General features: G+C 55.3%; 7 protein-coding genes across 7 annotated transcripts; 4 read left to right on the top strand and 3 right to left on the bottom strand.

Moving 5' to 3' along the window:
- Positions 1-992: 992 nt before the first annotated feature.
- On the top strand, positions 993-5,613 carry CGCS363_v011324 (Subtilisin-like protease 6; the record flags this gene model as incomplete). The annotated part of the gene is made up of 10 exons (XM_036643173.1): positions 993-1,080; positions 1,130-3,228; positions 3,277-3,646; positions 3,709-4,124; positions 4,207-4,463; positions 4,533-4,916; positions 4,976-5,119; positions 5,173-5,285; positions 5,347-5,461; positions 5,532-5,613. The coding sequence occupies 10 exons, from the start codon at positions 993-995 to the stop codon at positions 5,611-5,613; spliced, it is 4,068 nt and encodes a 1,355-aa protein (XP_036491946.1).
- A 3,153-nt stretch (positions 5,614-8,766) lies between these two features.
- On the top strand, positions 8,767-10,153 carry CGCS363_v011323 (uncharacterized protein; the record flags this gene model as incomplete). Its single annotated transcript, XM_036643172.1, has 3 exons — positions 8,767-9,459; positions 9,513-9,632; positions 9,689-10,153. The coding sequence occupies 3 exons, from the start codon at positions 8,767-8,769 to the stop codon at positions 10,151-10,153; spliced, it is 1,278 nt and encodes a 425-aa protein (XP_036491943.1).
- A 337-nt stretch (positions 10,154-10,490) lies between these two features.
- On the bottom strand, positions 10,491-12,391 carry RTC5 (Restriction of telomere capping protein 5; the record flags this gene model as incomplete). Its single annotated transcript, XM_036643171.1, has 2 exons — positions 10,491-12,248; positions 12,326-12,391. The coding sequence occupies 2 exons, from the start codon at positions 12,389-12,391 to the stop codon at positions 10,491-10,493; spliced, it is 1,824 nt and encodes a 607-aa protein (XP_036491944.1).
- A 736-nt stretch (positions 12,392-13,127) lies between these two features.
- Positions 13,128-13,927, bottom strand: CGCS363_v011321 (Respiratory supercomplex factor 1; the record flags this gene model as incomplete). The annotated part of the gene is made up of 3 exons (XM_036643170.1): positions 13,128-13,672; positions 13,723-13,793; positions 13,863-13,927. The coding sequence occupies 3 exons, from the start codon at positions 13,925-13,927 to the stop codon at positions 13,128-13,130; spliced, it is 681 nt and encodes a 226-aa protein (XP_036491942.1).
- A 904-nt stretch (positions 13,928-14,831) lies between these two features.
- Positions 14,832-16,641, top strand: CGCS363_v011320 (Threonine dehydratase; the record flags this gene model as incomplete). Its single annotated transcript, XM_036643169.1, has 2 exons — positions 14,832-15,050; positions 15,115-16,641. 2 exons carry the CDS (start codon positions 14,832-14,834, stop codon positions 16,639-16,641), a joined length of 1,746 nt encoding a protein of 581 aa, XP_036492569.1.
- A 500-nt stretch (positions 16,642-17,141) lies between these two features.
- rpmJ (50S ribosomal protein L36) lies at positions 17,142-17,833 on the top strand (the record flags this gene model as incomplete). Its single annotated transcript, XM_036643168.1, has 2 exons — positions 17,142-17,564; positions 17,744-17,833. The coding sequence occupies 2 exons, from the start codon at positions 17,142-17,144 to the stop codon at positions 17,831-17,833; spliced, it is 513 nt and encodes a 170-aa protein (XP_036492561.1).
- Positions 17,834-18,062: 229 nt separating this feature from the next.
- Positions 18,063-18,672, bottom strand: Lyrm2 (LYR motif-containing protein 2; the record flags this gene model as incomplete). Its single annotated transcript, XM_036643167.1, has 3 exons — positions 18,063-18,137; positions 18,328-18,468; positions 18,580-18,672. 3 exons carry the CDS (start codon positions 18,670-18,672, stop codon positions 18,063-18,065), a joined length of 309 nt encoding a protein of 102 aa, XP_036492560.1.
- Positions 18,673-18,862: the final 190 nt, after the last annotated feature.

Raw genomic sequence — 18,862 nt, 5'->3', positions numbered from 1 at the left:
GAAACACTTGCCTACTTGACTTTGATGTGGGATACCGCCTGGCTAGCGGATCTCATCACACATTCTTAGCCCCGTATACAACCCCGTCAGAAGGCCTCAGGGAGTCACGAAAGACGCCGCTGGCGTACATCGGAACGGGGCTATGGTTTTGCAAATGCGGTAGGACGTCCCGGCATCACGCGGAACGCCCCGATTCATCACTTTGGTGTCCATGAGTAAGATAATTCAATACCACCTTCGACAGTGGTGGCCGACGTTGGCCCAACCAACAAGTTGAGCTGTGACAGACAGGAGTTAAAGTTGAAGTTGGAGGCCAGCCAGTCTTGGCCATGGGGGTCGGCTTGAATGCCATTGGATCGTTTCGTGGTTCATCACGTGTTGTTGCACCAACGTCTTTGTTGGTTCCTGCAGGTACATGCAGGTCGTTGGTCGGCCGCGTTGTAGATTTGCACCAACAACTACATCTGAGCATCACGACACTCTGTTGGAAGCCAGCCCCCAAAGATCCACCCACTCAAGATCGTCACCATTGAAGGTCGAGCAGTTGGTCGGGCCGGGTGAAAGCCTGCATGAACTTAGCCGCCATCGTTTCGTGTCGTCGCATTCAAGAGATAAAACCTGCTCTTTCAGCCCCCGAAATCTTCATTTCCAACTGCGCCCCCGATGAGAAGTCAGTATTCTTCACCCAACTGCGTCTGAATGACACGTCGTCCCTCGGACTTGGTTGGAAACTTACATTTCGATGGCACGTTGCGTTAGAACTTTGTAAATGACGCTAGATGGAGTGAAACGAGATACTTACTTTCGGAGGTAGAACTGGAAGTGATGCTTTGCACCAACGGCCACTTCCATTGATCCAAAGGATAAACCAAAGCTGCGAATTTTAATTTCTATAAAAGCAGGTAGTTGGTCAGTAGTATCTTTCTCAATCTTCAAGCCAGCCATCATCTTGATATCCTGCTTATTCTACTCCTTGCACTTTCTCCTTCACCATGCGGTTACCGCAGACCTGTTTCGTGGTCAGTCTGCTGATGATATTCGAAGCGTCAGCTCTACTTCCGTACAGCTTGCCTTATCTCAGTGAGTTTCGAGAAGACCTTTTGAAACTGATCATTGCTAACTCTCGTAGCGCCCGGAAAAGAGCCTCGGACGGGAGAACCACCTCCAGGACGTTCAGTCAGATTCGTCAGGGGTGCGACGGGCCTTCCAAGCGGCACTGGAATACCCACGTCCCAACCGTCCTCCTCCTTCTCGACTCACAATACATCCACCTCTGCTTCTACCTCCACCAAGCCCACCAGCCTAGCGTCCGCCGGAAATTCGCTTCCTCCGCCAAAGTCAATCTCAACGTCCTCATCTGGAACCAGCTTCGCCCACTACTCCAACAGCTCATCACCTACCGTTGCACCAAGCTCCGGCACCACTGTCGAGAATACTGCCACAGTCACTCTTACGTCGACCACGGTCACCAGTACTGTCACAGTTGTCAATCTCAACGGATCACCCCTTCCGCTTGACCGGCCGGTTGTCACCTACGCCCCGCGAGGAGGTTCCCCCATCACCATCTCATCGGGATCCATCGCACTGGGATCTACGACTATTGCTGTTCCAACAAAACCAACAACGTTGACCGCTGACGGCACTCCGATCACCTTTGGCAGTCTGAGCACCACCCAGCAAGTTGTCACTTCAGTGAAACAGCCACCGAAGACCACAAAGCAGGAGACCCAGGAAAGCCCTACCCGGACATCCAAGGCTGTACTTACATCCTCCATGCCTCCCTCTGAGACTTCCTACATGGGCGAGGGGAACTCCCCCTTTGACCATACGTGGGTCCCGCTTCCGGTTGTCGTTAAGCTAGACGGGGTTGAGTTTTATCCCCCAACCGAACACGAAAAGCCAGTTGAGATCTTTCTCAAGGACGGAAGCACCGCAACCCTTTCGTATAAGTCCTTGAAGATCGCGGGCAAGACAGTCCAGATACCTCAGGAAGTTTCATCTACAAGTGTCATTGATGGTGTGGAGTTTTCACAACGCTCTTTCGACTCTCCCGAAGATAGCCCTGGTAGCGGTGGTGGTACCGCAGCCGGGGGCAGCGCTGGTGCATTTGGTGCTATGAAGGGGATCTTTGAAGGGCTTTCCGGATCTGCAGGTCCATTAGCTGATGCCGTGGCCGGCTTCAGCGGCAAGGCCATGCGCCTGGCTCTCAACGCACCTGGCGGGCCCCTATCCGGTACACAGTTTGGCGAAGCAATTGAACTGGCGGATCTCACCCAAGATGCCATCAACCTTGCGAAGCAGACATCTCAGTTCCAAAATCAAGTGGAGTCGGCCCGAATGAATCAAGGAAATCACCCAGATGCCTTTCGATCTATCAACGGAAAGTTCTTCTCGGCTTACGCCCATTCACGCAGGTTTGCGACCTGGTCATCGTCGACTGCCAATATGCTCCAGAACCTTCCCAATATTCCCACGGAGCTGCACGCGACAATCATGGAAAGATTCGGAGACTTGTCGATTCTTGGGATGGCAGCCTTGAGCTTCGCAGCTGACGCCTATGACGCCTACGCCGTTCTCAGCGCCGTCAACTGGGCCGATGTAGATGACGTATTTGCCGGAAACCCCCAAGAACCGCCTAATTCGACAACAGTATCTCAATCAACATCCACGACTATCTTTGCCGATCCCCCAAGCAAGTCAGGAACGCCGAAGAAGAAGGCTTCATGGCCACCAATTCCCCGAGGACCCACTGACATATTCATGATCACCGCCAAACGCGGAAAAGTCAGCACTTCTGTCTTCAAGAAGTTCACCAAGTACCTTGACAACGACGCTGGAAGTACTCTTGGCGCCGAGGAATGGCTGCCGACTGAGATGGCGTGGCCTGTGTACACTACCAACTTGACTGTGCTCAAAGCTGCAGGTATCGCTCAGATTCCCTGGGTGAGAAGTGTCACTCCTGATATTTCTTTCGATGTCCAAGAGTACGAGAAGGCTTCCGCCATAAAGACCCCCGACTTCACGACCCCGATCGCGACGCCCGCTAGCACTCCTACCCGGATCCCACTACAAAAACGGCGGCCTGCCCCTCCTGATGTCCGACCAAACAGCCCGCCGCATCTCAGGATGATTTCAGGAGACTCAAGACAAGATTACCGGTATCATTCATCCCTTGGCCGAGGCGTGACCATCTTCATCATCGACACTGGTTTCAATTTGGGCCATCAGGTATGGAACATATGGCATTTTGGTTGACCAAGCTAACCAAAGCTTTAGGAACTCGCTCCAGGCTCAAGAAAAGTCAAGGACTACTACGTCAAAAATGAGAACGCTGTCGATTTTTCCAAGGTTGCACTCGACAAGCTCGCACCGGATAACTCGGAGGACTACTTTCACGATGGCCAGCGCAGGATAGGACACGGTACCTCCGTAGCTTGCGTTGCTGGAGGCACCACCTTAGGCGTGGCATCGAATGCTGATCTGTACCTCATCAAGTGGAAGGCGGCACAGAAACGAAACAACGGCAGCTACGGGCCAATTCAGAGCCGACGGGTAGCACTCATTGATGCTTTTAACCACATTCGAGCTCAGATCCTGCGTGCGAACCCTTCGCTTAAGGGCAAGGCGGTTGTGAATGTCTCTTTCGGTGCGTATTCCCGTGATCCCAGTTCTCTTGGCTTCGTGAGCAGTTACCTAACTTTCATTCAGGTATCAAAAGAGACATCGCCCTTTTTGATGACATCCAGGCTGACTTTGAGGCGTTCATCGAAGACCTGGAGGAACTGGGTGGTGTCTTCGTCATGGCTGCCGGGAACGCTGCTCAATCCCCGTCACCGGACAGACTAGGGGACCATCTTCCGCAACTTCTTGGAACACAAGAGAACTCGCTTATTACCGTCGGAGGAGTTCATGCTGATGGATCACTTCAAGCAACCTCTGAGCCAGAAGGGAAGATGAAAGGCGACCCGCCGATGCAGGATGGCAGCCCTCATCCCAATGCTAATCGTCGTGGAAGCGTCACAATCTATGCACAGGCCGAAGATGTGACGGGCTGCATAGGTGACCCGGCCGACACTAGAAGCACTGTGAAGATGACAGGGAACAGTTTCGCTTCTCCAGCAGTGGTAAGTGAAATTTTTCAAGCACCCTTGACGAAAGGTTCACCAGAGCTGGAGCCATTACTAACATGCACACTTCGAATCATAGGCCGGCTTGGCAGCCTACCTCTTGGCACATCCCGATTTCAGTGACGTTTTCGAGTACAAAGAGAAGTCACAACGAGAACCAGACTATCGCAGTGTTGGTCTCCAGATGAAGCAGGTCATCGAAGCCTTTGCCTCTTTCCAATGGGTACCGCAAGAGGCGGTGTTCAATCGCTTCCGAGAGTATGAACGGGAGGAATATGAACTTCCCAAGCGCGTCCGGATTGCATACAACATGGTGGATGGTCCGAAACGCGACGTGTAAGTTCTCTCTATTTTCGTTTTCGTACGGGCAACATGGGCTTGGACGCTAAGTACAGGTTCGAACAGAGATGCAGCGACTCAGCCAGCCGATCCCAATCGACAGAGGCTGCGCGAGAGATATCACCGCTTCTTGGACCGTTTGCAGCAATGCAACCCCATGAAGGTCAAGCGAGACGGCACTACTACTGAGATCGATTTCTGTTCTGCCACAGATACCTTCACCCGCGTGTCAACTACTGTGCCTCCCACATCCATGGCATCGACGTCGACTGGCGATGCGACGCTAACGTTCAAGCCTACCACATTAACCGGAAGCACCTCAACGACAGCGACTTCCAGCCCAGTTTTGACCTGCAACGAAGACAGTGAGTGTGACGGTCTCACCTGCAAGTCAACGGAAGCCAAGAAGTGCAAGGCAAAGTCGGCAGTAGCCGGGCCTATCCCGATCAAGTACTATACCAACGAGCCCCCCATACGTTTCTACAACAATGACTAACAACAGTGAACAGACAATGCGAATGCGTCGACCCGAAGGAGGAAGACAACGTTCCCGCCGTTTGTACTGTTGACGAAGACTGCAAGGCCCTGGCCTGCGATGCCCCCAAGAAGAAGTCCTGCGTAACGACTATCCCTATGGGTGCATTTGCCATCCGGTAAGATATTCTGTAGAAGGTTTGAACTTGCACGCACTGATGGCATATCGTAGGCAATGCAAGTGCACCGATCCCAAGCCCACCACCACATCGGCGGCGAAACCAACCACTGTTGCGCCCAAACCGCCGTCGACCACCGTCAAAGCCCCGACTCCAACATCTCCAGGTAAGCATACAAGGTCATTTGCTGCTTTAGTTTGGGAAGCAGAGAGTTGACACAGCTTCAGCGCCTATGGAATGCAACCTTGACCAGGCAGTCAACTCGTGTGCCGGCTACAAGAACTGCCGGGAAACCGAGCGTGGAATCTGCAAGGAGCACAATACTGATGCCGGGAAACATTCGTAAGTTCTTTCAGACCTTGTAAGCGTACAGTTATGGTGTTCACATACTGACAATAATACCCCCTATTAGTCACTGCGTCTGCGAGGAGATTCCCCCGACAGCTCCAGATCCCGACCCTGGCTGCTCCCGACCACAGGGGCCTTGCGAATGAGCTCATGTTGATCAATTACTGAATACATGAGTACACGAGTACTTGAAAGCAGACATGGCAATGGAGCGCATTGGGCGATCACTGATGTGTTCAGGTCTGAGGTGGGGAGAAGCCCAGAACGTTCCATCGATGCTCTCCATTTCGGATCTTTTCAAATTGGGCGATTTTTCGGCTGTTAGGTAGCTGGGGGTTCTCCTTGCGATATTCATTTCACTTCGAGAGTTACTGTTCAACAGTCCTCATGTCCGCAGAAGAAGATTATGTATCATCGTACCGTAACGCCTCAATATTGACATGCACCCACAGCTGGCTTGCTCCTCACACAATTTGGGAAGCGATCTTTGCTGCTGCAATATTGTCATATATTGGGATAGACAGCGGATGCAGTCAAGAGATTAAAAGACTGACACGGATCTGAGTCGCGATGCATACTTGTGTGTACTAACATTTTCGGTCGAGATATCGGCATAGACCATGGTGCCAACCCCAACATTGGCAAATGTTCCCACCAAATAACATCCGATTTAAGCTTGAAATGAAATGCCGTGGTGTTCTCCGCTTACCGTGATACCGGGAAAGACAATGCGTAGACACTTCCGACGCCGGTTCCAGACCACAAGCCTGTCGAGGCCGGTCAGAGGTGTGCAGCCAGATGGGCCGGCTTCAAGCATTCGTTCATTGGTCACAAATCGCCCTGCGGTATACCTTTTCTTTCTGGTCCTCTCGCAAGAATTGGGATGAAGCCACAAGCAATAGAGACTCGATAGATTGACGGGCTTCCGACCATCAACCTCGGCGTTGAACGCACGTCTTCCGATCCGCTGCGTCTCGCCGCCAGATCTGAATATCAAGGTTCCAAACCCCCAGTCAGGCACCTGAAGCTCTGATAATCCATGCCATACGAGAGGGCCGACATTCAGTTTAAAACCAGATGCTTCGGCCGAACCGATTATTCAAATTCTCTCAGAAACAGCACCCTCAGCACTTGTTTCCAACAGCTTACCTCGCAAGCAACAGCTTCCCTCGAAAACAACAACAACAACAAAATCCCAACAAAAATTCGATACAATGCGTGTCCTCAAGCTCACTCTCATGGTCGTCGCCATGGCCCTCGTCCACTCCGCCGCCGCCGGAAAACACAACAACTCCCAAGGCCCCAAGGGGATGCAAGATTTCAATGACACCCAGCTGGACATGGAGGGCCCTCTGGACGATAACCTTTGGGCCAACGGGGATGAGTCCGCGGTGCCTATTGCAAATGAGCAGCAGGGCCAGGCGGTCAAGTTCGAGGCCTAAGTCCCGCGGAATGCTGCGTAAGACAACCCCCCTAACACATCAGAAAATCACTTTCCTGCCCTCTTTGACTGCTACCGCGACGAAAAACGAACGAGTTGCTAATGGGAATAATCCGATAGAAGTCCTCGCAAGCCCAAGCTTTGGGCTAGCGAATCGAGCTGAAAGACGGGTCCCCTCGTTGTCGGACATCGAAGCTTATTGAGGAATGGCGATTCGCACGTGGAATGGTTCAATCCTTGAGAGTATCATTGTGTGGAACTTCTTTGTTGTGTTGTTTTCTTTGGGACGAAGGAGAGAAAGTTGCGTGGTGCCGGGAAAGATGGTGTCTGTTTGGAATCTGCCTCCCCTGGAACTCGGAGGCGAATTGTCTATGTACGCAGGGATCGGGATGTATTTCTTATGCCCTGGCGTAAGAAACGCTTTCATATGCTGCTTAATAGTCAAGTCAATTAGCAAAAAGACAGACAGTGTTGGACCAGACTCCCATTTGCCCCCTCTTCTCTCTCATCTGTGATCGACATGAAGCCGTGTCTGCGGCGCAAAAGCTCCCGCTGAATAGTCACTGAGATGTAAAAAGGCAAAGACTGCCTGATTTTCCTGTGCCTACGCGGCTACATTTCTTGAATACTTGATACCGGTACATCTAAGGCTTTACTTCGATCAAGGACGCTTGTATGAATAGCAATTACAGAGAGATAACAACAAAGATACTATAGCAATAGCAGAAATGGAGGTAGTCGAGACATCTGCAACGACGGCGACGATTACGAGCACAAAGGAATGGCAGTCGCCCTAGCGCGAGAACAATAGGTGGTCTCAAAAACCGAAGTGGCTACCAAGCATTCGCCCCGTTCCAAAACAACACCAGAAATACAATCCAGTCATTTTTGCAAAAATGGCTGTCTATCTGAAGCACAAGAAGAATCGTCTCCTGGCAGCGCTGCATACCTATCAAATTTAACCAAGCAAATCAAGCAATCAAACAGACAAAATGAGGCTATTCAGAGAATCCAAGTAATCCCATGTTCCAGGGGGGCATTATGATCCGTCTGGCCAAATTGCGGCCGATCTTCATTCGTTTTCCCTTCTAACCTTTCGTTTATACTTTCATATGGCAGGTTACCGGCCGCCGGCACAGCTCGTTTTGGGAAGAATTCCCTTGTGAACTTATGTATGACTAAAGGAAACACGGCCGATCTCCATACCTTACAGCTACGTACAGAACCTCCCATCGTCGGATCTCGTGCCAGGCTTCTCGGGTCTGTATGTCCTGTCGTCGGTATATTCGTTCATCTTTGCTTGAAGCAGGAAAAATAAACCCCATCGTATGTGAAGTATGGAAGATGGAGGCATGGCAATAATTGCTAAACGTTTCGATGTGGCGTTGAATGTGGGCCCAATGAGCCTGATCAAATACCTTAATTGACGTGAAGATCGACATGAAATTCGATCAGAGGTGGCACCAACCCAGAATGTGCCGAACTTGTGCACCTTTCATTGGACTTGTAGTTCGTAACTCGAGAGCCTAATTCAACCACAGCCTGTATATAGGAATATATGAGAACTCTATGCCAGTAAATATCGAAAAGTGAAATGCTTCCCTGTATACGGTTGAGAGCGCCATTACATCGTGAATAACCGCCTCCCCTGAACTCATCCCTCCAGGTGCCATAACGACATTCGCCATGCTATCTACCAATATCTTGTCCTGCTCGCCATCCTGGATGAAGACATATAAAACCAACCAAAACTGCACGGGTTCAATCACATTTCCTACCTGCTTCTTCATCCACACACACACACACTTACAAACATACGCTCGCTTCTCTCGCTTCAACCCCTCAACCCACCTACACGATGAAGCCCTGCTTCATCCTCCCCGCCGCAGCCCTCGCCGGCTCGGCCCTCTCCGCCGCCGTGCCCCAATCCCAGGGCCTGGTCCCCGTCCTCGTCCCCGAGTTCAGCGACGCCGCCTTCACCCCCGCGGACCGCGAGGACGCCTACGCTGACGCCGAGGACGCCGACAAGGCCTACCCCGCCCCTGGCACCTACCTCGACGGCGAGGAGGCCGCCTACCTCGCCTCCGTCGACCTCGACACCGAGGGCGCCGCCGCCTGGGCCGGCGTCCACGCCGACCTCCGCGCCGCCCTCATCACCAACACCCACGTCACCAACTTCACCGCCGCGGACGCCGACCCCCACCCCGTCACGCTCAAGTGGGCCGGCGCCCACGTCGAGAACACGAACAAGAACAAGACCGCGGAGCTCGAACAAGGCAGAAAGGTTGCCCTTGGGATCGGAGCGCTAATCCTCTTTCTCTTCAATCCCATCCTTGGGACCCTCGGCCTCGGCCTCGCCCTCGCCAAAAATGGCACCCAGCCCACGGGCGGCCGCCCCAAGATCCCCGACTTCCACGTCGGCCTCAACGCCGACGGCGTCTGCAGGTACTTCCAAGGCGCGGCGTGGAAGGCCCAGGAGCTCCGCAGGCCCGTGGAGCAGTTCTCGCCCGAGTACGTCCCGTGGCTGGTTGAGAACAAGGGCCCTTACATCGTGAGAGCATTCCTCCCCTGGTGTTGATGTCCAACGGCTAAAAGTCAGATTAGTACGTCCTCGACGGCCTCCGCGAGATCGAGTGGACCTTCTGGACGCTCAGCCGCGCCCTCGAGTACACCTCCTCCTTCACCGAGGAGGAGCAGTTCAAGATTGCTCGCTGCGCCACCCTCGTAAGCCCACCTCAACACCCCGCTCCGCTCCGTGAAAGCTAACAAAACCCTCCAAGTTCGCCGGCTCCAACCTCCAACTGACCACCGTCCCTCGCCTCCCTCCCACGGGTCCCGGACCAGTCGTCCCTCCCCGGCCCCTCCCCACCAAGTCCAGGAACACAACCGTCCGCCCGGCCCCCGTTCCCCAAACCACCTCCCTCTCCCCCTCCCCGACACCCACCATCCTCCCCCGCGACAACGAGGCGAAGGCCGTCAACGTGCCCAGGTACACGCACCTCTTCGGCTTCGGCTCCCTCCTCCGCCTACTCGAGGAGAAGGCGCCCATCTCAAAGTACCAGACGTACGCCAACGTCCGCATCGTCCGCGTTCTCGAAAACCTGGGTTGGTCCCTCGACAGCGTCCGCACCTCGGTCGACCGCAAGCTCAGCACCGATGCCAAGGTTTACTTGTTCCGCGGCGATTACTACGACATGTACGAGCAGTTTGGCCGGACGATTGGGGCCTTTGAGCGCAACCTTTGAATGCGACCGCCCACTGGTTTCCCTCAGATGAGAGGAGGGGGGGGGTGTTTGGGAAGCCCAGAGAATGTAAACTTTTGCCCACGTCGTGGAGGATATTTGGTTCGCCCTGTTGTAAGAGCCGAAAGACGGCTCGCCGTGTTTTGGTTTACTCGGGGTGAAGAATACTGGCGCAGTGGCGCTAGTATCTGTAGTTGCGGTAATAAAATGTCTATTTCCGTATCCTGGTCCTATGAGTTTGATGACGCCCTATCCCAAAACATCGTACCCAATGATGTGCCTCTATCAATACCGTCTCGCACCGTTCTCGTAAGCTTTAGTTCACAAGGGTGCCGACTTACTACGTAGAGCCGCCGCTGCGGTTTTGCCCAACAAGCCCAGCCATCTCCAACAACGCGCGATCAGCGGCGATGTCACCCGATCCGAGGTTGATCTTCCTCCGCGCTTCCGCTTCCCGAGCCTCCCACGCCCATCGCTCTGCCTGTGCCTTGGCCTCCTCGTCCCCACCGCATCCCCAGACCTCGAGGCTCTCGATCTCGAATCTGTCCTGGAAGTCAAATTTGCGGGTCACGCTAGTCTGGAACGCGCCGCCGCCTGCCGTCCAGTCATGTGTAAACACGCCGTACTCAAAAGAATCGTCTAACAAAAGTGATACTGAGCCGAGGGACACCATTGTGTTTCGTCGGTGTGCCTGCGTCGATCTTGGGTGGGGACATCCGACTCCCAGCATGGGCCGGTTGGCTGGCTGCTTCGTGAAAGAGACGTAGTCTGAGTTGTATTTCGACGCTGGGAAGACGTCGTGGATAGGTTCCAATTGAAATAGCACCGTATCCCTCTCGCCGAAGCATTCCTTCGAAGTATGCTTCCAAGGTGTGCTGAGGTATACGCCGAAGGTGAGACGCTCTCCTTTGCTGCCATGAGGAAAGCGGCGCGGGGGGATAGATGCCGCAAACGTTGCTTCCTGGCCACCCTGGGGTTCATCGTTGATGCGGCTGCCACGGACGAGAAGGATTGTTGGTGCTCTCCAGTTGAACACCTTGGTTTCGAAGCTGCCCATGGAGAAGCCCGCGTCGTTGCCAGAGTACAGGAGCCTCAATCGGCGGAAGAGGTCCGAACCCGGGATGAAAAAGGACAGTTGCGAAAGGACGTTCAGGTTCATGATGTCTGAGCTGTCCTGGAGCAAAGGCTGTACGACCTCTTCGGGCTGTTTCTCTGCTGCCGGGTCGTCGCCCTTGTGTTTTGAAAAGTCGAGGTTCTTGGAGAAGAGAAAGTGCTCGAATAAGGGGTTGAAGCCGTTGAAGAGATACGGAAAGCAAACGGGTATCACGCGGTTGAACTGGCTAAACTTGATTCCAGGTGCTTTTTCGACATTCAAAAATGCGGCTAGAATGTTCTCTGCAGTCGAGCGGAGGCTTTCGAGCTCATCGCCAACGACGCGGGTCGCAAACATTGACAGCCTCTCCTGAGGACTCAGAGGAGCTATGAGAATGAGTAGCATGAGGAGCTTGCGGAAGTTATCGGCTGGTATCATGGCTCCTTGGACCGTTGGGGCATCGCCTTGTCGGACCGCATCGTTGATATCGAGCAGCTCGAAAGCAGCAATCTCGAGGTCGTCGTCTTCGTCCTCTTCTTCTTCCACAGGCTCGTCGACGGCGAAGCCAGTGACGTGACTCCTGGCCGGTTCGTCCTTGACCTCAACTTCAGCGTTCTTGACCTCCTCTTTTGATTCGTCGACTCCAGCAATCGAGGCTTTCCGGTCGTACACGGCAAGACTCTTGAACAGAAGCTTCGCCCGGTCTTGGGCGCCCTTTGCTAAAACCTTTTTGTACCTCGCCGTCATGATGACGACCACCATGATCATTTGTTCGAGGCCGAGGACGGCGGGGGCGTCCTGAAGGAAGGGGAAGGCGCCCATGTAGGACACCATCTGGAATATGACGGGCGAGACATGGAGGATGTCGGGTATCTCGAGGAAGCGGGCGATGGTGTCTTCTTTTAGGTAGTGGATGTCGCTCTGCGTATCTGCTAGGCTCTTGAAGACGTCCTTGAAGGAGTAGAGCTCGAGGTTGGTGAAGCACTTCTCGGCAAAGCGGCTGGCCTGTTGGTGGTCATGGTCAGCAACCGTCTTTACGATGCTTCAAGGTGGGCTGGAGGGGCACGGCGACGGCGACTTACCAGTTCACGGGTGAGCTCCTCGTGCGACAGCTGCCGCGGATTCTCGTCCGACAGTGCTTGACCCATGGTGTGCTCGTAATGGGAAATCAATAAGCATCGGTGGAGGTAGTTGCAGTAGTATGGCTTGCCGTGGAGCAGTCATCGACGGCCATGGCCATGTTCTGGGGAAGATGGAGGTAGATGAATGACGGGAGCCTGGGGTGCATGAGCAGCCAACGATTGCATAATAATGGGAAACCCAGCGCCCAGAGCTCAGCTGCAGGTGTCAAATCAGGACCCCCCTTCCATCCCCCAGGCGCCCAGCGCGTCATGTCTTGGGGGTGACAGTCTGGAGGCTAGGGGGTCAAGCCACTGCGGCGAGTGGGCGAAGCGCCCCGCAACGTCACTGGCCCGAGCTCCCCTGCCCCTCCACATGTGATGATCTCCCGCCCAGAGCATGTTCACGCATAAAATCATCGAGACCTCAGACCACCTGGAACTTCGCAGGGTAACAAGACATTGCTGTTAGTCATTTATGTAACTCGATGACCAATTTGCAGTTTGTTAGATAACGAGAACCCAAAAGCGTCTGTCAAGTGACTCTGCAGCCAAGCTCTCCATGCAAACCTGCACCATTTCACCGGCCTCATCCAAAACAGATGATCTATTCAAACCAATTGCGCCACCTATTATTGCCCAGTGCTTTTATGTACGACGGAGGGGAGTCTTCAATGAGACGTCAAGGTCCGTCCTCGATGCCAATGCCATGCCAATACTATACAACGCAGCCGTAAGTCGATGCAACAACAAATCGTCTCTTTCCTCATTTCTTGGGCTCATCCGACGATCCATCCGACGGCTTCCGTCCGTAGAGCTCGCCAATAACACCGAGTGAGCTCTTGGGGTTCTCCTTCTTGTCCTTCTGCCCCTCGGCCGCGGCCGGTGCCTCCGGCGCCGCACCCTCGGCAGGCTTGCTCCAGCCCGACAGGCCAATCGCACCCAAAACACCGCCGCCGCTCGCCTTCTTTTCCGCCTCTTCCGCAGCAGCACCCCCGGAACTCCTGGCCTCCGCCTTGGCGCGGCGCTGCTGCATCAGGCTCTTGAGGGCCTTCTCCTCCTCGTCACGGGCCTCGAGCTCGCGGATCCAGCGCTGCCTCTTCTCCTCGGCGTCCTTGGCCTCCTTGATCTTGCGCAGCTCGGCGGTGCGCTCGCGGTCCTTGTTGTAGTACATGCTGCCGGCAATCATGGCGAGAACGGTGAAGCCCTGGGCGGCGACACGGGCGCGGAACATCTTGTTCGCTTGGACGGCATCGCCGCGGCGGGTTGCGCGCCAGGCGGCGTAGAAGGCGTAGACGGTCATACCGCAACCTGGTGGTTGTTAGGTTGCGATTGAAGGAACTAAAGAGAGATGGACGTACCGAGAGGAATGAGGGGCTCTTCCTTCAGCTTGCGGAAGACCTTGTGCATGATGCGCTCATCGTAGAAGTCACTGTTGGCGGGGTCAACGGTTAGCAAGACTTTGGGTCTGAGCTGTGGTCCCTGCTCGCGTGCAGCTTACTTGTTCTCGTCAAAGGACGAGGGCATCTGCCTGTCCATGACTGGGAGTCTCTCGTCGCCGGGCATGTTTGCGAGAGTGCGATTGGATGTTCAACTCGTTGTGCCGGGGCGGTGGTTGTTGACTATTTGAGGTCGCAGAGTCGGCAGCGCAGTCATGCGATTTGCAGTGGTCGGCGAACTTCGATGATGAAATGGACTCTCAGGCCCTTTGATTTTCGGGGTCTGGCGGGCAGCTGGCTGGACGCGCCGCCGGAGCTCGACCCTTGAGCACATTTGCGGCAAATCCCGGCATTTCAGGCGGCTTAGGTAACAAAGCAAGTGTGCCTTCCACCTCTTAATTAAGACATCTGCGCCGAAACCTCAGGCAACACGAATGGCAACTGCTGCACGGACCAAGCATCCAGATTTGAGGTCACATTGGAACTCTCATCGAAATTCATTGAGTGAGTCTCTAATAGTGGATTTCACGATCCATCTCTACCTCATGACCAATTGCTCAGTGTCACTTCAACAATCAACTCAATTGCACTCTATTGAACATGTACCACATCAGTTACTAACCATTTCCTTAGTAACAACTACCAATTCATCCTGAGTCACAATTCAAGAGGTTGGACAAACTCAATTTGGAGACCCAAACCAACCGATGTCGCCCAGAGACCCAGCCAAACGCAGGGGAACGGCAGCCGGCCTGCTGGCACCGCAGCACGAACAGGGGTCCTCCAGCCAATCCCAGCGCCGCCAATAGCGCACCTCACCGCAAAAACCGTCCGATTTCTACCCCGCGACACCGAATTGAGCTCCGATGTGTGCCCCACTATGAACAAATTTCCAGTTTAATCCAGGCCATCGCTGTCGGTGACTCTTCGCCAGGCCATTTCTTTTAGTTGAAGCCTCCCGGCCACGATTGTTGTCGTCGCCGACTCAGTCCCGTCCTCTCGTTCATCCTGCAACAATCCTCCTCACCACCATGTCCGAGTCGACCGAACCCCCCGTCGTCGCCGTCATGACCAACGGCACTCTCAACGGCGTCAATGGCGACCACGCGCCCCGGCCTCGCACCCCGCAGCCCAGCGGCATGTCCCTGACCGAGTACAGCGCCAACCCGTCCACGCCGCCGGAGGAGAAGCGCAACCGCATCAAGACCGTCGTCCCGGAGGACTACCTCCTCCCTGATGGCAACCCAGACGTGAGAAACCTCTTTGCGGCCCTCAATGGCTGACAGGAAACAAGCTGACACGATCCCTTCACAGTACCTCCGACTCATCGCCGCCGCAACCTCCCGCGTCTACGAAGCCTGCAAGGTCACCCCCCTCCAGCCCGCCGTCAACCTCTCCAACCGCCTCGAGTGCAACGTCCTCCTCAAGCGCGAGGACCAGCAGCCCGTCTTCAGCTTCAAGCTGCGCGGCGCCTATAACAAGATGGCTCACCTCGACCCCGCCGTCAGCTGGAAGGGCGTCGTCTGCTGCTCCGCCGGCAACCACGCCCAGGGCGTTGCCTACTCGGCCCGCAAGCTCAAGATTCCGGCCACCATCGTCATGCCCGAGGCCACCCCGAGCATCAAGCACCTCAACGTCGCCCGGCTCGGCGGCCACGTCGTGCTCCACGGCGCCGACTTCGACGCCGCCAAGGAGGAGTGCGCCCGCCGCGCCGCCCAGGACGGCCTCATCAACATCCCCCCCTTCGACGACCCCTACGTCATCGCCGGCCAGGGCACCATCGGCATGGAGCTCTTCGGCCAGATCAACATGTCCAAACTCGATGCCATCTTCTGCTGCGTCGGCGGCGGCGGCCTCATCTCCGGCATCGGCGTCTACGTCAAGCGCATGGCCCCCCACGTCAAGATCATCGGCGTCGAGACCTACGACGCCAACGCCCTCGTGCAGTCTCTCTCCAAAGGCGAGCGCGTCGTCCTCGACAACGTCGGCCTCTTCGCCGACGGCGCCGCCGTCAAGACCGTCGGCGAGGAGACGTTCCGCATCTGCAAGGACGTCGTCGACGAGGTCGTCCAGGTCACCACCGACGAGGTCTGCGCCGCCATCAAGGACATGTACGACGACACCCGCGCGGGCCTCGAGCCCGCCGGCGCGCTCTCCATTGCCGGCCTCAAGAAGTACACCGCGCAGCACCCCAGCGACCGCAAGCGCACCATGGTCGCCGTCACCTCGGGCGCCAACATGAACTTCGACCGCCTGCGCTTCGTCGCGGAGCGTGCGACGCTCGGCGAGGGCAAGGAGGCCCTGCTCGCCGTCAGCATCCCCGAGCGGCCCGGCGCCTTCGCCAACCTCATCAACACCATCATGCCGCACTCCGTCACCGAGTTCTCGTACCGCTACGCGACGGAGGAGGTCGCCAACGTGCTCATCGGCATCTCGCTCACGGCGCCGGCGTCGCAGCGCACGCAGGAGCTGCAGACGCTCCTCGAGCGGCTGCGCGCGAGCGACATGGCCGTGACGGACCTCTCGGGCGACGAGCTCGCCAAGAGCCACATCCGCTACCTCGTCGGCGGGCGCTCCAACGTGCCGCACGAGCGGCTCTACATGTTCAACTTCCCCGAGCGCCCCGGCGCGCTCGAGAAGTTCCTGCGCACGCTGCGCCCCAAGTTCAACATCAGCCTGTTCAACTACAGAAACTACGGCGGCGACGTGGCCAAGGTGCTCGCGGGCATCGTCTGCCCCGACGACGAGGTCGCGGATCTCGAGACGTTCCTGACCGAGATTGGATACCCGTGGGAGGACTGCAGCCAGTCGGGCGTTTTCAAGACTTTCCTCCGAAGCTGAGGAAAGTAAACCTCCGAATTATTCTGTTCATAGACATTTGCTTCTGGTATATGATTTGGTTCGGCGTCGGGAGTTCTTTGATTGAGGCGAGTTGGGGGTCCAAAAAGGTAGACATTGGACAAAAGGAAGAGCATCATTATAGAGAAAAGTGTTCAATTTTTAAGCATATTGAATGAGTCCCATTGATCGTTCTTAATTTGTCTTATTGACGATGGCGGATGCCCCACCGGTCTCGACAGCGTTGTGAGTTATCACTGACGGTCGATTACTTGCGCGAAGTGATCTCAATATAAACCTGCATATAAGAGATATTAATGTTCAAAAACTACCGCTTGTACACGACCAAATCATGCCGCAATGCCCAAATTCAACGTGAACCCGTCATCTGCAGTCCGTCGCAATCCAACTTTTTCATCCGATGTCGCCAATCGCGATAAGAGCCAACGCGCGATAAGCGCACAGACATCCACCCACGTGACACACCCAAAAAAGCTCCCGCGATGTCTAAGCCATCCAGGTCACCCAACATCGTCGTCGTCGTCGTCGCCAGCGGAGCCTCCCAATCGACCACGATCTCGCCGTCCCGTCGTCTGCCGCAGCCTGCATTCGACCCCGAAACCACGAGCCGCAATCACCAAGCGCACCGAAACACAAGAATGGCCTCCCTCGCCGCCTCATTCAGGGCGCTGTCCCTCGCGACCGCCCGCCCGCAATGCTGCGCCGCCGCCGCCGCGAAGCTCGCCGTTGCGAGCCCCATGCGCGCCAACATGTCGACGGTGATTATGACGAGGCAGCCGATGGCCAAGACGGAGGCGTTGTTTGCGAAGAAGAGCGCCGCTGCTGCTGTTGCGGGCGCGGTGGCGCAGCAGACGAGGGGGATGAAGGTGCATTCTTCGGTGAAGAAGAGGTGTGAGCACTGCAAGGTGAGCTTTTTTTTCTTTCCGGGGTTTGAGGAAGAGGGTGGGATGCCGGGAGACTTGGTGAGGAGGAGATGAAGTGGCGTGATGTGTTGGGAGGAGGAGACGGGAAGATGGAGGCGGGAGAAGGACCAGTTTCTGGGGAAAACGGCATGGACATGGGCTAATGGGATGTTTCTTCACAGATCGTCCGCCGCAAGGCCGGCAAGCGACACAACGGCTATCTCTACGTCATCTGCAAGGCGAACCCGAGACACAAGCAGCGCCAGTCGTAGTCGAACGAGGGCCGGGTTTGGGGATGATTGTGTACGCTACGGAGGCAGATTGGTGCGAGGACGTGTTGCTGCATAGACGAGGCTGCGACGTAGCCTCTTTACTTCAAGAGCTTGGGGTCTTGCGATGAGAGGAAGGAGAAACGAGCGTCACGGAGGATAGACGCATTGAGGCAGAGGCCTGTTGTATTATACAGATCGGGATATTACAAAAAAACGCAACAACTAAACTCTACATTCCGTCAATGTATCGCTCCATGCCCTGGAACTCTGTTTTGCCGGTTGAGATGAGGTAGCGGATGTGGTTCTGGGTTGGGGTTAGTGTATGAATGTGTTTGCCAGAGATGACAGATAGAGACGGAGAGCGACAGAGACGGAGAGAGACAGGGACGGAGAGAGATGGAGACAGAGATAAAGACAAAGACAGAGAAAGAGATGAAGAGAGAAAGCGATAGAGACGGAGACGCAGAGAGAGAAAGAGACCAAGGTGGGCGTACAATATCCGTCACGTCTCTGTGACGCTCAAACTCATCACGGGCGTAGCGGCGGGATTCGGCGCGGGTGGTCGGGTCCGCGATGCGTTGTGTGCCGCGCAGGATTTCGCGGTAGAGGGACAGGGCGCGGGAGCGCTGGAGGAACTGTGTACTCGTCAAAATCCATATTCTTATCATTAATTTTGCGCCGTGTGGTTCTTAAATGTCATGACCATGTTAATGTCAGGTGGGTGAGAGTTGGGAAAGGCAACATACATGATCCAGACTCAGCGTCTTCCCGAGGCGCGACTTGGCCGGGCCATTGGAGTAGCTGCGGATAGCGGACCACAGGGGGGTGAAGGGGGGCATTGGTGCCGCGGTGAAAGGGCGACTACATCTGAATATTGATGATGGTCTCAAGTGAGCCTCTAGCCTCTCAAGGTGAGCGAATGGTGGGTGAGTGTGGAAACTTTTTGGGTGGATGAGGTCAGGACGGGGAAACTTCGGGAGTGTGCCCCCCGGGGGATCGAAGTGCCCCGCGGCCCGGGGGGTGATGCAT

Source organism: Colletotrichum siamense, assembly GCF_013390195.1.
Source record: "Colletotrichum siamense strain Cg363 chromosome Unknown KSG_Cg363_contig07, whole genome shotgun sequence".
NCBI classification, from domain to species: Eukaryota; Fungi; Ascomycota; class Sordariomycetes; order Glomerellales; family Glomerellaceae; genus Colletotrichum; species Colletotrichum siamense.
The sequence above is the reverse complement of the archived record's forward strand: the minus strand, read 5'-3'. Positions and strand labels throughout refer to the sequence as shown.